At 48.9% G+C, this 17,559-nt stretch overlaps 1 protein-coding gene across 4 annotated transcripts in view; it reads left to right on the plus strand.

The window, feature by feature from the left end:
* DAG1 (dystroglycan 1) overlaps window positions 1-17,559 on the plus strand; it is a 49,574-nt gene that overhangs the window by 19,586 nt on the left and 12,429 nt on the right. For 2 of the 4 annotated variants that reach the window (XM_053989786.1, XM_053989785.1), the window contains exon 2: window positions 14,511-14,920. In XM_053989786.1, the coding sequence (XP_053845761.1) occupies window positions 14,639-14,920 (282 nt within the window). In that variant the 5' untranslated portion in view covers window positions 14,511-14,638. Of the gene's footprint in view, window positions 1-629; window positions 646-6,808; window positions 6,828-14,510; window positions 14,921-17,559 lie in introns of those variants that run through there. The other 2 variants (XM_053989788.1, XM_053989787.1) reach the window with 2 other exon arrangements.

Genomic DNA, 17,559 nt, shown 5'->3' on the forward strand with positions numbered 1-17,559 from the left:
ACACTACCTGCCACGGACTGCTTGGAGTCAAATTTAACGCTTGGGACTTAACTGCTCCACTGGAATTTCCCATGCCGAATTTCCATGCTGTGTCCCTGCCTCAGGCTTTGCTTCAGCTTTTCAGCAGAAGCAGTTGGCCATTTCCAAGAGTTAAAAGATTTTTTTTAAAAGTTTTATTTTGTCGGTATTTAAAAACCAAACAGCCCCTAACTGCTTGCATTGAGAGGTGCTTGGGTGGCTCAAAGGCTGCATGGAAGGTTGGCAGCCCCAGGCTCTAGTTGTAATGCATGTGCCATCTCCCTTCCCAGCAAAATGCCCTGTATCTTATGGATCTTATCGGGTTACAGGCGTCTGCAAGGCTCCAGGTTCACCAGTGTTTGTACACTGGTTTTCATAGATCCTGTCCATCCAGGACCTCCTCCAGCCTGGGGCCAGAGGGACTGAATCAGAGAGGGAGGGAGGTGCTGCCTCTGCCACTATCCCAGTGCTGGGAGCAGGATCCAGTCTCTCCTGGGCTGCTTGCTGACAGTCATGGGTGGGTGATGTGCTCGCCTGTCTCAAAGGCAGAAGCTGGAGTAGAGGTGGAGAAAAGCAGTAAACTGTGGTACTTGCTGGGACCAGCTCATGGACAACCTTAATTCTCAGGTATTCTGACTTTTTAACTCATTATTTGCAGCCTTGAGATTTTAGATGTTGCCTTTATTACCTAGAGCAGCATCATACTCTGGGGGGGGGGGGGGTTTAGGCTCAGTGAGCAAAGCTCTTGGCTGACATAAGGTCTTGAGGAGGAATAAGTGAGGCAGTCTGGCTGCTGCTGCTGCCTGCAGTAGGAGGCATCATCATTACCTTTGAAAGTGTTTTTTGATTGTGTGTGGAAGGTGTCTCAGATCTGTAACCTGGATTTGTTTGCTCTGAACAATTGACTCTGGTGATGCTGCGGTGTGGACAGTGGTCCTGGTCAAAGAGCTGTTAAGTGAGTGCTTGGTGACTGTAACTAGTAAGCCAGGTTATTTTTGGCATAGCGTCTCTGCTTTGCAAGGGATAGACTGAACTGCTAAAACCACATTTTCCCCCTGCAACCCATTATGAAGCTCAGAAGAGGCCAGTCCAGAGCTGCTCTTCAGAGGTGGGCTGTTGTAGAGATGCTGGCTGTGGTGTAAGTAGGTTTTTATTTTTGAACTTTAGGGCCAGCCCCTCCAGGTGAGGGAATGGGGATTGTGATCAGGCTTTGTAGCTGGCTCGGCTGAATTACTTGTAAGTTCCCTGCCTATGGCTGGACTATTCTGCATCCTCCAAATGCTGTACAAAGTGCAAGAAGGTCCTGCAGGACTGACCTGATCTCATCCCTGAACCAACAGTCTGTTAAAGACAGTGAGCCAAGGAAATACTGTATAACCACTGAAGTTAACATAAGCAAAGCAAAGCTTTGGTGCGTGTCGTTGGGTACCTAATTGCTGCGCTTGCCACCTGGGGATTGGAATTGCTCTCTGCAACCTGAATGGGATGTACTGTGATAAGCAGTTTCATTGTTTCCCCACATCTGCAGCAGCTCTGTAAAGCAAAGGCAGGCTGAACACACCTTCAGAGCTCCACAGCCTCCCTGCAACTCCAAGACTGCCTTTTTTCCTGCAGTGCTTGTGCATCTCTCTCCATAGAGCCCATATGCTCTTGCTAAACTGTTTATGTTCTCCTGTGCCGTTTGATAGCAGTGAGCCCTCAGGTTTTTCTGGGAAATGTTTCAGGCTTACTGGGATATAGGTGCAGCCATAGGCATGTGACTGTGAGAAGAGCAAGGATAGCCCAGTGGGTGCTAAGTAACAGGATGCCCTCTTAAATTAATTACTGGGTTTGGGACATCGCATTAGCGGTGAAGGTCAGGCGAGTGCTGAGCCGAAATCAAAGTGAGAGTGACTTGGGGGGGTGGATTCAGAAGTGGTTAAGGACAAATGCATTTGTCTGCTGTTACACGGCTTCGGGAACACTTAGGACTGATGTGGGTGGCTGTTGGCTGAGAAGTGGGGCTGCTGTCATTTCTCTGCCGAGGTCATCAGCACAGACTGTGCCTGGGGCTGGGCTCTGCTCTGTTCTGGGTGCCCCAAGGCAGAAAGGGTGGTTCTGTGGAGCAGAGCTCCAAGTAGTGGAAAAAGGGGCATAGAGGCACTGCTGTTACGAAAGGGGGTTACACAGAGTACGTCCAACTTGGCTAAGAGGTGGAGGGGAGAGTGGTTTTTGGGTGTCCAAAGCACACACAGTGAGCAAGAAAAGGTGGTGCTTGGCTCAGAGAAGATCAAACTATTACAAAACCCAGCTGAGTGCTGGTTTAATTTACCTTGTTGCCTCAGAATGGCATCTGAACATTGGAGCTCTGATGACTTTGCCCCCATTCTTGGGATTCTTGCAGAAAGAGTCATCCTATGCTCCATGGTGTTTCTTTGCAATGGGAAAGTAGTCAGTACAGGATCTGCCCCATCTTATTCCATTTTTTCTCTTTATAACTTAAATTCCTATTTTGATCTGCCCACTTCAGTTGCCACAGCTGCTGCTGTCTTGCAGTCAGTGTGCAGCTGTGAGTCTGTGCTGCTGTCCCCTCACAGCCATGCAGATTGTCACCTGGGAAGCTGTGGGACACAGCTTCAGTGGCCTGGGCAAGCAGCTTTGGGTCTCCTGTGTAAAAATTGCATTGCAAGTCAAAATAGAGGGATGCAGCCTGTGCTCACACTATTTTAAATACACTGTAATTTAGGGTTTCTTTCCTCATAGACATTCAGATGTTGCTTTCAACATCTCTGACCTGTACAAGATGGAGGAGGGAAAAATTACTGGATTTTTTTTCTGCTGTGGCTAAATCTCAGGGCCATTTTTTGAGGTCTGATTCCAGATACCATGCCAGCTAGTTAACTATTGCAAATGTGTTACACTACACAGGCTCTGTGGCTGCTTACAGAAGGAAAACAGAAGTTTTCCTTACCTTGTCCTTGCAGTCTCTCTGCCTCCCCTTTTCCTGTGAATGCTCTTAACCCAGTTTGTCCTTGGGTCCTAGTTTTGAATAACTTGTCTGGTGTCTGAGCAGGACAATTTGATCCTATTTTTAAGTCCTTTGGACTTTTTTGTCTCTGAAATTTGGGATCAGGGAATGGCAGGATGTTTATTTTGGAATTGCTGCAGGGGGATTGCTCAGAGCAGCCCCTGAAACTGCTTTGTGTGAGAGAGAAGCAGGTATTTAGTTAACCTGGCTTTGTGCTGTCAGGGTTGTTTCTCTGGCCCTTCTTGCCCAGATCCTGAATGCATGATCCCTGGTTTAAGAAATGAGCTTGAGCTATGGCTGAATGTGTCCTGTTATCTGTATGGATGGGGCAGAATATTAGTGTTTTAAAAAAAGCCTAAATCTCACTGATACTGCAGTGAATATGTCCGGTCTCGCCTTGAAATAATTGAACTTGTCTCTTGATTCCTCAATTCCAGAGCAGGGTGGGGAGAAAAGCTGGAGCTATCTCTGTGCCAGTGGACATGTGATGAGCAGCTCCAGTCTTCCCTGCTCCTGGCTGAAGCCATTGAGGCTATGGTCAAAACCAGATGAGGGTTATTTTATAATTACACAGTGCAGCTAAATAGCATAATTTAGTTAAAATATAATTTAGTGACATTAATGCTGCAGGAATGCCATGCAGGCTCTGTTAGTATCTGGTCTTTTAAGGTGCTCATCTTTGCTTTGTAATTTAAATCAGTTTTCCTGCACCAGAGCACTTGGGAAGGAGATGGACCTGCAAAGCCATGAACTGTCCTTCTGCCTTGGTAAGCTTGGGCTCTTGCTTTTGGACTTGCCCTTTGAAGGAAAGGGTGGCCAGCTTGGGCCAGAGGTGACTGTGAGGAGCAGAGTGCCACTGAAGCAGCCCAGCCTTTCAGTCCTGGTCTCCAGGAATAGAAGGCATTTATAAAAATGTGCACCTGCAGGAAGAGGTTATTCATTTGATGGCTTTTAGTGACTCCTGAATTTCTGCTGGTTTAAGGGAGTGTGTTGCCCAGCTGAAAGCTGCTGATCTTTAGGGAGTTAATTCCTCCTCTAGAAGCTTTCTATGCCTCTGTGACATGGGAGCAATGCTGCTTCATTTTGCAGCTTTCCCATTTTATGGTTGATGGTTAAAGTTGGAACATTTCTGTCTTCTTCTGCCAAAAAGCATTTAGAACAGTTTTCATGAGAAACATTAAAAGTTGGAGGTCCACAGCTGATGCCCTGGCTGTTCTGCAATAGTCACTGGGGGGTAAATATATTTAAATGAAGAGCTGTGGCAGTCTTGCTTGCTGAGTAATAAATCAGGGCTGAGAAACTCCATGAAGCTGAATCTTAAAGCCTTGGCTTGGAGTTGCAGGGTGGGGTGGTAAAGCTGCTGGAATGGTGGGATGTTTCTAAACAGAATGTGCCTGCCCTTAGTTACACTGCCACAAAGAACGTAAATACTGCTGCATACACAGCTGAAGTGCTGAAAATGGCTTTTTGTTGGTGTTGCTTTTCCTTGGTTCCTGTCTCTGCTTAATGTCAGCTGTCGGTGCTTTCCCTCGCCTTGGTAGCAGTAGCAGGTAGGGGAGAGATCCAAAGCTTTGCCTCCATTCCTCTGCTTAGTGCCTCAGTCCTGGCACTGTGACACCAACCTATAGGAAATTATAGTGCTTGAGCACTTTCAAGGACCTGCGAGAAATATTTCATTATCTGAGGAATTTGTGGAATACCCAGAAGGTGATTATAGACCCTTGGAATGTGGCTGTGTCTCCACAAAGCACTCCAGCCAAACAGCATTTTGAGGTGAGTGTGAATCCTCCACTGACCCTTTCTTCTTTTCAGATTTGGGTTTGGTGCCTGCAGCCCTCAGGCTGTGTGTTCCTGGCACTGGAGGATCCCCAGCCCCAGCTGCCCACACTTGGGTGCTCCTGCCAGTACCATTAACAAAGCCAGTGCTTGCCTGGTGGCCATAGTGCCAGCACGTCCTAGAGGGGCCCAAAAGCTGTTATAGTGATGAAAAGAATGTGTCAAAGCACAGGCAGGGGTCCTGCCATGAGCCTTCTAACTCAAGAGTAAGGCCAGAGGTGCAGCCTCAAAGGGGTTTGCTTCAGAACAGGATTTGAAAGTTTGATCAAGTTTCCTGAGAAGGTGATTTACTGAACTGCCCTCTCTTGTCAGTGTGTCTTTTATGTCTTTCACCCCTCTGGTAGCTTCTGCTTGCTAATTTGGCAGAAGGGGTTTTGTATCTTAATTATATAAATTAAATAAATAAAAAATAGACAACTGGTAGGTGGAGGAGTTTTGGCTAAAAAGACACTGAAGCTCACCTCGCTCCTCTATGTGACCCATTCAATGTGTAATGTACTCCAAAACTCCAGATTTTGTGCCTTGCATGACCTAGGAGTTCATCCCTCAGGGTCTTTCTCTTTTTGTAAGGACTCTTTAGTACTTGTTATGACAGAATGTCCAGTGGAAGCTTCCTCTCCAATTAGGATATTCGTTGTTTCTTTTCCATGTGGATTCTCTGAAGCCTCATAAGGGGTTTTGTTCAACCTTTAATTCAATTAAGAAATCAAGCAAGAGATGTAAATCTTTTTAGCCTCATTGGTTTCAGTGCTCATGACTACAGCTGTAAAGAACATGTCCTGCACGGTACAGCGGAGCAGCTTAAGGGAGGAAGTGTTTTTCCAGGCTGAGATTTCAAGTGCTGCTGGAGGTTTGTGGATGATTTTGTTCCTTTGGAGCAAGAGGAAAGGCTGCAGTCACTTGTCAGTGATGGTGGCTTGGTTTAAACCTGTTTCTGAAGCAGCAGAAACCTCCTCTTTGATAGAAACCCACTTTCCAGCTCGGTGACTTCTACCAAAGGTCATTGATGGGTGTGACTTAGACTCGAAACAGCTGGTGGATGGTGAGTGATACCAGGGGACAGGACACACAGTGGAGACTGTCACACCAGCTGCTCTTGCACATGTCCTTTGGCACTTGCTGGGGAACAACCTGCCTGCTCAGGAACACAAGGTCGGGCTCTGATGCTTCGTAGTCCTCACATTTAAAAAGTGACGCCTTGTGTTTTACTTCTTGTGTCCATGTGCTTTCCTGCCTTGTCTCCAGGTGCCCCAGCTGCCAGCCTGGTGTCCTCTGTCCCAGCTCTCCTGCAGGATGGGATGGCTTCTGCTAAAATGCTTTTCTCTTTTGCCAAGTTCTTCATTGCAGAATGAGTGACAAGTTCAGCATGATACAAAACTTTCCATATTAAAGAGAAAGTTGGAGTCAAAACTCCCTGTTTTATCTTGGCGCCTTGAGTTCTGGTTTTTATTAAACCTTGGGAACATTTGTGCGTGTGTGTGTGCATGTATGTATAGATATATATGCACACATCTGTTGTGTTTATCTTCAAAATATGCATTTTTATGGTATTTGTATGGAAGGAGATCTTAGTCCCATTTTTTTTTTCCCATAAACTTTTCTAGTTTAATTTCCTGTGGATTTTAGTACTACCTTTAGCTTACATTCCCTTAAACACAGAATTAAATATTAGGATTTTTACACATTGTCACTTTGTTTTCAGACAAAACCAGGAGTTATGAGCAGAGTTTTTATGGACTTGCTCTGGCTGGCTGTGCACTGGAAACACAAGTGAAGCCAAAGCCACATTAGAGTGCATGCCCTGAGGCAAACAGACCCTTGCTCTGCCCTGCTGCAGCTGTATATTTAGCCTATATGACTTTTCCAATAACAGCCAGGAGAAGATGCCTGGAGAGGAATTCGAGTCATCATTTCCATGAATGCCGTCCCAGGATCAAGTGATGCTTGAGCCAGAAACACTGCCTTGGTAACTCTGCCTTCTATAAAATTGTCTGTCCCACCCTTATGTTTTTTTTAAACCCACGTGAAGTTTAAGCATTCCTGTTCGTGACCCTATGGGATCCTTAAGAAAACCCATTTTGTTTGAGTTAGTTTGGCTTCTGGTCCTTTTATTAGAGGAGAGCGTGGGCTCTTGTTTCCCATCTCCCTAGTGCCCCGATGCATCCCACTTTGTTCTCTTCAAGCTTCCTTCATGAAGGATCCACTTTATACCTTTGATTCCCATCACTTTTCTCTGCCAGCTTTCTCTTGAGATAGGCCTGGGTCACAGGATGCAAGAGGTGTGGAGTGGCATTGTTGAAGCTGTCCCTCTGCTTGGGCTTGTTGGTGGATGTTTATATCCTAATTTTTCCTGGCTGCTGGCAGCAAGCTAATGGCAGTTCTACCTGGCTGCAATGTTTGTAATTACAGGGGAAAAAAAGATCTCTGAGGCCTTCTAAATACTTGGGAAGATTATATCTGAGTTTCCTTTCAACTGAATGCACTTGAAGATACGATCTGAGTTGGCTGTCTGGGAATAACAAAGTGGAGGAAGGGATTGATTGTGGTTGCTGAAACTTTCATCAAAGAGTCGGGAGTGTTGCCTAGCCAAAATCTGCAGCTGTGGGTCACTGCCACAGGTCAGGCACAGGGGACACTTGAGACATGGCTTAAGCACAGGGCAGGTAGCACACAGAGCCTGCAAGGGGCCAGTCCAGCAGGGTGGATGAGCAGGGGGACATCCAGATGGTCTTCCAGCAAGTCTGTCAGGTCAGTGTGGAAGTGCGTAGTCGAGAGGCACCTGTGGGTACCTTACTCATCCCTCCTGCTGGAGGCTGGGGAAGGTGCTGCCTCCAGAACAAGTCTTGCCACAGCATCTTGCAGAGGAAATGTGCTCTGCAGGGAAGAAAAAACATGCTCCAGCTGCCAAAAGGGATCTGGTGTACTTTGTGCTTCTGCTGCTGCTACTCTGCACTGCCCCTTACACATACCTCAGCAGGTGTGCCCTGGCTGGGGGTTTTTGGGACTGCCAGGCTGCTTCCTCCCCTGCACAGCACTTGCTGAAGTGCTTACTGGAACATATCCTCAGTGCTTAACTCTTCAGGTAAAGAAGTTTTTCTGGGAATAGAGTCCTCAGTTGGGGAGAGCAGTGTAGTAGCCCAGCTTCTGGACAAACAGATGGGGCAAAAAGAAAAACTAGACTCTGCATCTTTTGTCACTCTCACAGAGCGGTAATGAAGGTAGCAGAAAGCTTCCTCTCAGCAACAGGAAAGTTAAATATCTCAGTGCTTGCTCTAGCAGAATAAAAACTGCTGCAAGGTGTTGATGGCGGTGACCACTTCCCGCGCAAGCGTCACGAAACTGCCTGTGGCCTCTGGAACTTGAAAGCAACAAGTTAGTGACAGCTTGCAGGCAAAGTTCCCCATCAACAGGAAGGTGCTGCTTATTTCCCTGCCCAGCACACATTTTTAGCACTGCTGTTTTGGGTTTGAGTTTGTTTTTTTTCCCCTAGATTGTTTTTTGGCATCAGGGTTTCCTGTTACTGACACCAGATGTGCTGGAGACGAGCAGTGCAGAAATACAAGAAGGAGGAGGACCAAAAAAAGCAGCTCTTTTTGTGCCTATGTCCTTTGGGCTGGGTGTCACTTCTGAGCACCTTCACCACATTTAATATGGTGACAATACACAGCAGGTACATGATGTTGAAATGAAGTTTTAGGGTGAAGAATTGAGTACAGCTTGGTTGGTACCTCCTGAGCTGATGGTGTCAGGGGTGACCAGCTATTGATGGCTGTGGGGGGAGAGGGTGGAAGGAGCTCCAGGGGCCTCAGGAGCACTGATCTGAGGCTTCCCCCTCGGATAGGTCTTTCAGGGTCCGATCTCTGATCATGAGCTGCTGCTGCTTTGGTTTTGGTGCACATGTGGATTTGAGCAGGCAGCTGTGAGTGCAGCATTAAGCCAGAAACTGCATGAGCTTGTCCTCCAGCCTCCGTGTAAGTAAGGCCACCATCCCTAGAGATGCCTGGTTAGTGTTGTGCAGGACAGGATGCTGTCACTCTGAGCAATGTGGAGTGGGGAGCTTTGTCTGGTGGTGAATCTGCTGTCCTCTTCCTGGCCTGTTCCCTCATGGCAGATGCCTGCCCTGAGTCTGTATGTGACCAGTGTGTCTCTGTGTGGTTGTTCTGCTGTACATCCCTGTCTGTAACTCATGCTGTGTGCAGCAGCGTCTGGAGCTCGGGTCATCTGTGAATGTATGTGGCAGAAGCCATTGAGGTTGGAAATAACCCCCAGAGGCGTTTGCTGCACTTCCCATAGCCTTTAACATAGTCTGTTGGAAGGGCTGCTGCCTTTGTTTCAGGGTACGTCCGGAGGAGGGCAGGCACAGAAACTCTTGACTGTTTCCTAACTTTCATGCTCCATGTACATACTACAAGTCAGGCTTGCAGGCTAGCATGCTCTTGGGCTTGAAGAGACTGTTAGTTCATAACTTGGTGATGGGCTGCTGTGCCCAGACACACTGCCCGTGGGCTGTTTGTCCCTCCTGCCCCCCTTCCCGGGCTCCTTCAGCAGGGCGCAGACGCGCAGGGAGCACCAGCCGCCTCTGCCCGGGCCACGCCGCCAGGCTGGCACCAGGGGTGCCTGCTGTCGTGTTTGGGAGCGGGCAGCACGTCCGGCAGAGTGCCATCTTTGTGTGCCTGGCCAGGGACGCTGGATTTCATCATTCCTGCTGCTTGCTGCCTTGACTCGCAGGCGCGCGATAGCTGACGGGGCTTGCCCAGAGATCCTCCTGTGGAAACACGCACGGGAGATCTCTGCAGAGACAATAGCTCTGCTCTGCAAATGTGCACCAAATCTTTTTAGCTGAGTTTGCTTCCTTAGAGAAAGGCCTCTTGTTTAATGCTTTCTTTAATGAGGATATTTGTAAATAAGCAATCAGGTAAGTGGGATTCCTCCTAACTCCTAAATATCTTCTTAACCAGAGTCAAGAATTGCACCGCAGTTACTTGAGCTTTCTGCACGCTCGGCTCAGTGGCATTAATATGCTGGTGGTGATTAATTACCGCAGCCCAGTGATGTGATTGTGTGCTTGAGCAATTGGATTAGATGCAGCTGGACAGAGACTTCACTTTCACTGGTTCTTGCTGAAGTGGTGTCACAGTCGGCCACAGAGGAAGAGTAATTTCCAGGACAGCCACCCTCCTCTGGCTGGGATGCTTCCCCTGGCTCCACACATGGGTCTGTGATGGGCAGAAGGAAAAGTCTCTGGGAAAATGCATGGCTGGGAGTAGCTACTTTGTCCTGCTCTCAGTCTTTCCTTTCAGTCCCATCTTCTGCCTGCACTGTTCAGTGTTCCTGGATAACAAAGGTACAGCACGTCCTTACCGTGTCAGTGGGTCTCATAGCTGCATGGAGAAGGAGCAAATTCCAGCATTGCCTTGACAAGTCAGCATCATATCAAATGCAGCATCATAACTTCACCAAGCAGGCCCAGTTCTGTGGCTCTGCGAGGGGGTTTGGCACTGGAGATCAGGAATCAACCTTGGCACATGCACTAGGACTGAAGCAGATGTTGATACTGACTTTGATGTTTCATCCAACACTCTGAAGGCTTGAACTTGAGACCAAAAGAGCTCTCACAGAAGCAGGAGAATAAAGAGAAAGTCAGTTCTTTCAGAAGATCAGACAGAACTAAACATCCTGAAATTCAGGACTAACCTGAACCTTCGTGTTTGTTCTGCGAGACTGGGCAGTGCAGATCCTGCTGGAAGGAGGAGCACAGTGCCATGTCGAGGAGCTGGGGTGGTCTAGCCTTCCCTCTTAACTGGGAAGTGCTGCCTAAGTCAGTCACCTCTATGGCCTGATGCTTCCCAGAGATCAGCAGAAAACCACCTGCAGAATTCCATCTGTGCTTTGGTTTTGGCCCTGTTTTGAATTTGTGAAGCGCTGAAGTTTTTGTTTCTGGAGAGCTCCAGTTCTGTGCCACTCACCAGTCATGGACAATGACCCAGAATGCTGCCTTTTTCCAAATACAGCTGGGATGGTTTCTCAGTTGAGTCAGGGTTGTACCCATGGTAGTGCCATGTGAGGCGGTGTGGGCTCTCAAACCAGAGGCACCAGGCAGGTCCCAGCACAGGTTCCTGCCTTGCTGCAGGTAACATTCACTCTTCCACAGCTGCATCCAGACCCACAGTACTGGTGGCCAGTAGATTTGCAGAGCAGCACTACTGGCTTTAGGCAGGGGATTCCCTATCCCAAAAGGATTCCACCTTGCACTGATAGTCCCTGTGGACCGCAGCACTGCAGGGCAATGCCTTGTACAGCGCTGCTGATAGCTGGAACCACCCTGCTTTTCCTCCTTCACACACTGTGAGAGGCTGGCAGTGTTTCAGCTTCTGTCCATTGTGTGGTGAGGTGGAGCTGTGTTAAGAGGTTTTTTTTTGGTGGCGCAAGTTTGTTCTCAGCTCTTCTGTTTGTTCTTTGTTATCAGCTACTGAATTCCTCCTATACCTCCTGTGTGCTTCACTCCTATATGCTGAGCCTGTTCTTCCATAGTTCCCCTAAAATGAAACTCTGAATTTGCAACCTGCAAGTGTCACATGAGCATATATTGGCCAGTTGCTGGGCTGAGGGGCAAGTACAGGGCAGTGTTTGTTGACTGCTTTGGTAAGTATTTCTGAAATAGGTGATGACTTCATCTTCCTCTCCTGCTCACCACAGATACCAAGAACCAGCAGCTCCTTTCTGCCCAAATGCTCCTCTCCATCCAACAAAAACACCTCAGGCTGGATCACGTTATTTGGCTGAGCAACACAGAGCTGTACCACGCTCATGCATGAGCTCCACTGCAGTGTGATAGGGACTGGCCTGAAGCACCTCTCCAGGTGTTTTTACAGCCCCGTGCAGTTGTACACTGTGTGTCTGGCTGTCTGGGGTGTCTGTCCTCTGCTCAGGTGTGGATACTCAGTGCAGCAGTGAGAGGGAGCCACGTTTCCTTGATAGCATCTCAGCCCCATGGCAGCCACGGGGCTGCTGCCACGTTCCTCCCCTAGCTACAAGTCTCTGATCCTGCCCGTGCTTGCCATACGCATCAGGACCTTCCAACGAGCAGCTTTCAGGAGAAGTAGCTCATGGACAAGGTGTCATCACTGCAGTCACCGTGCTCCAGGCTCTGTGGAATGTGAAAGTAGTTCTTTCAGCTTTGTAAGGCACAGTGCAGGGACAGAGTCCCCTGATTTCCCATCATGATGAGCAGTGACTTCCTCAGGACCTCTTGCAGGTGTCTTTGACATCTCTGTAGCTCATTCACGTGGCCTGTTGGATATTCTCCCCCAGACATCTACCGTGGTACTCATTTACCTACTGAGATAACTCTGCTCATCTGAAATCAATTGCAGTGTGTCAGATCCTCCTCTGGGAGGATGGTAGGAGAGATGTACCCTATAGGGATTGTGAATTGTCCTTACCCAGCAGCCACTTCCTGAGGATAAACTCTGGAGAAGCAGCTCAGGCACCTCTCTTTGGGTGAAGACCATCCTGTGCTGGTGGTTTTGCACCCAGAGGGTGGTGGGGCACTGAATGGGCTCCCCAAGGAATGGTCACAGCCCCAAGGCAAGAGCTCAAGAAGCATTTGGGCAAGGCTCTCAGGCACATGATGGGATTCTTGGGGTGTCTTGTGCAGTGCCAGGAGTTAGACTTGATCATCCTGATGGGCCCCTTCCAACTCAGCAGAGTCTATGGGTCTGTGTTCCTTTGCCTTTGGGAAGAGCCTGGCATCGCCTTCCTTGTTTCATCTGGTATATTCCCCTCCCGGTCATCTCAGACAGCTGGAAGCACAAGAGCAGCAGGGAGTGGGCTTTTTTGTAGCACTGACCTTCTTACCAGCCATCCTCCCATCTGTCTTGTGGTTCCCAGCAATGTTATCCTGCCTCTGCTGTCTCTTCTGCCTTTCACTTGAGACAGGTTCTCCACAGAACAGCAGTCAGATCAGGTATCTGCCTCGTGGATCCCGTAGCCAGAGGTTATTGCATTCAGCTCCTAATTCCCACCACCTACAGCCCTCTGTGCTGTGCCCTGGGCCCTTTACCTTGGGGCAGGAGGTGTCAGCCCTTCTCTGTGTGGGGTTTATAGTGAAAGGCCCATCGAGGGGTGCAAATGTGCAGGTCCTTAAACGCTGCCTCTCAGCTTCTCTAGAGCTCAGGCTTTAGGGCAAGCAACCAAACCTTATCTCTCCTGTTATTCCTAGAGCCTGCTGTGGTAGCCTTGGGTGCGTGCATGGGCAGACCTCTGCCTGCTTCTGCAAGCCTCTGGTGGGCAATACACCCTGCCTGGCCCCAGCACAGCAGGCAGCTGAGTCCTGTTGTGCTGCTCTGGGAGCTCTGCAAAGGCAAGAAGCAGTGGGATTTCCCTTCCCACACAGACTGGCTCCAGGGTCTCTTGGGACAGCCTGATGTGAATCATATGGTGCAGACAGAACAGGCTAAAATAAATCCGACTGGGAGCCAGTGGTTGGGAGCTGTGCTGATTTGCTCTGGGAATTTGGAGCCACTTCTCTCTCAGCCTGGGAAAAAGGAGTTGGTTCAAGGCATTAGGGAACCCAGTCTTGTGTGCTCCTGGCATTGAACAATGTCTGCTTGGTCTGTGTGTCTGTCCTGCCATCCTGTGTAACCCACCATTCCATTACTCATTACTGCAGATTCGTTACCAGGGGCTGTGCTGGCTGCAAACTGCCATACCAGAGTGGGCAGTACAACTTCCCTGGGGCCCCAAATGGCTCTGTCCTATTCCAGGAATCCACTGGTCTCCTGCAAGCAATCTGTGAAGAGGAACATGGTGGCACAGATCTGTGCCATGGCTGAATGCAGTCTGGAGGGAGAAGTAGCTGGGGAAGCAAAGGAAATGATGGCCAAAGGAACAAAGAGAAAGGAGGGAGGTGGTAATGATGGGGACAAAGTGAAAGAACAAAACAACAAAGTGAGGGAGAGCTGGAGATGTGTCTTGGCAGAGTGTGGGCATGGGTGAGCTGTACAAGCAGGAGAGAGCTGGATGGCAGTATAAACCACTGTGTGCATAGCTCACTCCAATCTGATTTGGGGCTGCATGTTGCAGGCCCCCAGATCAGCTCTGAACACACTAATACAAAGTTGGACCTGAGAGGAGACCTGGCTTGAAAACCAGTCTCATGGGTCAGAGGAGCAGAAGCATCTGTCATGTGTCAAGCCATTAGGATGGCAGCTTTGGACTTCCAAATGTTTCTTGGTATCTTTCCTACTGGGTAACTGGCATTTAAATCCACTGATATTCCAGCCTGGCTTCAGCTCGCCTTGAAAGGTCAGCTATTAGTGTTGTGCTCAGTCTCAGCTTTGGTTGTATCTCCCCTGTCTCCCTACCTGTGGCTATCTCAGGATGCTGTGTCTCCAGAGCAGCAGAAACATGGCTGTGTGCATGGAAAAGCAGGAGGATCTTGTTTCTTTGGAGATGCCGTATGTCAGAAGTGGAGCTGAGAAGCTCTCGTGCTCTCTGATGGTTGTGGTAACTTGCAGTTAAATCAAAAGCTGAGGCACTGAGAGTAACATGGCCAGTAGCCCTTGTCCATTGCAAGGTCACTGTGAGTTGGATGGCTGGCTTGGGTATCTTAATTAATGTGCTGATTGGATTTCCTATGTCTAACCAGGTTCCCAGGACTCCTAGGATGAGGCTGCTGTGAAGGACTGGTGGATCCCCTGCCGGTGCTGTGGTGCCTGCAGATTCCCTGTGATCTCCTTTCCAGCTGGAGCACCGTTACCAAGGCTGCTGGGAAGAATGACTGTTGGATGCCTACTGCAAGCCCCTGTCCTGGGGAGGACTTGGCTCCCTGTGCTGCTGCTGGCAGCCTCTGCTCACTGCCACTGGCCCAGCGAGCCGGCGGAAGTGGTTCGGGACTGGGAAAACCAGCTGGAGGCCTCCATGCACTCGGTGCTCTCGGAGCTGCGGGAGACTGTGCCGGCTGTGGTGGGCATACCCGATAGCTCTGCCGTGGTGGGACGCTACTTCAGAGTCTCCATCCCCACGGATTTAATTGCTTCCAATGGAGAAGTTGTCCAGGTGAGAAACACCATTCCCCAAGGATCATTTTTAGTTATATTCATGCAGGATCGAGCGAGTCACCCCACTAATGGGCTGGGTCATGAGGGTGGCTGGGAAGCAGCCTCACAGTTTTGTAGGACTACAGGAGAAGGATTTTTATTAAAAATTAGTGACATCTCATTGCGAAGTTTCTCTCTTCTGTAACAGAGAAGACTTCTCAGGGATGACTAATTGAATTTGTTGGCTGTATTTAAACTATTAAATGCTCTGCCCCTGGAACGATGGGCACATTCATGAGGAGATGGGGATCCCACATTTGTGGGATCTGGGGAGCCACAGATTCCCTGCTGCTCAGGCTCGGAGAGTTTGCTTCACTGTGGTAACAAAACATTGCCAAACAGAACCTGTCCTGCCAGCAGGGTTTTGGGCTGCCTGTGACACTGTCTCTCCTAACCTTGCCCCTAAGTCCCCTTGGGAAAGATGGTAGCCTTTCCCCTTATCTGACTTAAACTCACACCGCTGGCACTGCAAGGACCTGAAAACTGGGTTTTGGAATGAGTCCTGAATGTAGGAGAGGGGTAGAATATAGTTCAGAGGAAGGTAGAGACATGGTCAAACACAGGTGTGCTCATTGTTAGTCCTTTCCTGGAAGGGTTTGCTTGGATCACGTGGAATTCAGAAAATTCTCTTCTTAAAAAACAGACCTGCCTTCCAGTTTCAGGATTTCTTTTCAAAGAGCATTATAAAGCATTATAAAAGGACAAGCTTCTGGTGTGTCTAGAAGATCAGAGGGAGATGGAGAGAAGTCAGAAGCAAGTCTGACATCTCAGTTTCTCCTGGAAGGCAGGTTTGGTTTAGCTCTGGGTACAGTCACACAGTTATCCCAATCCTGATATGTGATCCTGCTGGCTCCAGCAATGTGCCAGGGTGGGCAGAAAATCTGAAGAATGCAGCTGTTATGGACAGAGGGTCAGACAGGGGGAGGAGGGTGAGCCCCTGGCCAGAGGAGTCGGGGAAGGGGCCACGCTGGTCTCGGTGACTCCGTGCCGACCCATGGCCGAGGTCCCTGCCCAGCCTCACCCACAGGCTGTGCTCAGAGCACAGGGCACCTGTACAGCACCAAGCTGCCAGAGCCTGTGGTGAGCCCCAGATCTCATGTTACAGAAATGATAACTTTGGGTTGGGATTTTGCATCCAAGTGGCTTGTTCTGGTGTTGTCTAATAGCTGCTTTGATGGCAAGAATAAGTGTCAGTATTTATATAACACCACAGCTTCCTCTGTCATCTTTTCCTGGCACAAAAGTCATCTGTGGTAGCTCAAGTAGCTGCAGGAAAATACTGAGGGATTTTTTCCATTCCACCTGATGGCTTCACATTATGCCTCTGCCATGTAGGTGTGAGGTGTGTTGACCAACACCAACACGCCTGGAAGGGCCTGGGCTGCAGCAGGACCCAGCAGCTGCTGGTTGTGTGTAGTTCAACAAACTCTGGGAGTGATTTTCATGCTTATCCCTGGGTATACCCAAGTGCATGTTGCATCTGTTCACCTTGAAATTGATTTTAAAAGTGCAGCAGGCTTTCACTTAGCTGCTGTCTCTGGAAGGGCTCTCCTTGCAGAGAATGCGTGTTGGCTGCTGAGCACAGCTGACCTTTGCTATGGGATTTGATTCCTGGCTAGTGAGAACTGCGTAGGCAATTTTGGGTGCTAGGATGCATTTTTGATTTACTGGTAAGTTTCAGGGCAGATTGCTCTGGTCTTTTTCTCAGGCTGCCTGGCATTTCTCAGCTGGTACAGTAAAAGCATAATACTTCTGAATCTTAATCTCTGGTGTACTTAAACCCTGAGAAGAAAGAATAAGGACTTCTGTTCCTTCTGAGATAGAGCAGGGTTTACAATGAGATATGGTTACCTGTATTTTTTCCTCTTGAATTTTAAAGAAATTATCTACAATTTTTTATTTTTTAAAAAAATGTTGACAATTGCTGTCCCCAGATTCCCACTGGAACCTGGAGAAAGTGTGATTGCTTCATTTCTAGATGATTCCCACTGATTATTTCTAGGATTGTGGTGGGGATCGCCTTGAAGCTCCTTCTCAGATTCTCTCCCTGCTTGTTAGCAGATTCCAGCCAGCTGTAGACAAAATACTTTTATCTGCAAACTTGGTTGTGGGATGGAAACAACGCCAGGCATGTGCAGCGTGGTGGAGGAGTGCCCCGCAGGCACGCACTCCTGCACAGTCAGGTATGTGCTCCTGGGAGCAGTCCCCAGCCTTTGCCTGCCACCCCCAAAGCTGCTGAACAACAGGTGAGAGTTTTATGGCTAAGGACAGAAGCAAGTTTATTTGAATGTGCTCAACCTGCAGAGAAAAGAAGTAAAAAACTACCACGTGTCTTAATTTCAGAGTCTATTTCCACGTTGCTCAGAGCCAGCTGCCTGCAAGGCACTGGGGCCATGGTAACACCCATCCCCTGTGCCTTGTGTTCCCAAGCAAGTGCCTTGCTCAGGCAGTATCATGTGCTCTGAAAAGCAGCTGGAGCTTGCAGGTATTCCAGCTGCTGGATTTGGCAGCAGGTCAGTCCAGATGCTGTCCTCTAGCTTCCTCACTACAGCGGGCTTCTGGCTGTAAGACTGCTCTCCTGCTGTCTGGAGGTGGTTG

This window comes from Vidua macroura, chromosome 13, assembly GCF_024509145.1.
Source record: "Vidua macroura isolate BioBank_ID:100142 chromosome 13, ASM2450914v1, whole genome shotgun sequence".
NCBI classification, from domain to species: domain Eukaryota; kingdom Metazoa; phylum Chordata; class Aves; order Passeriformes; family Viduidae; genus Vidua; species Vidua macroura.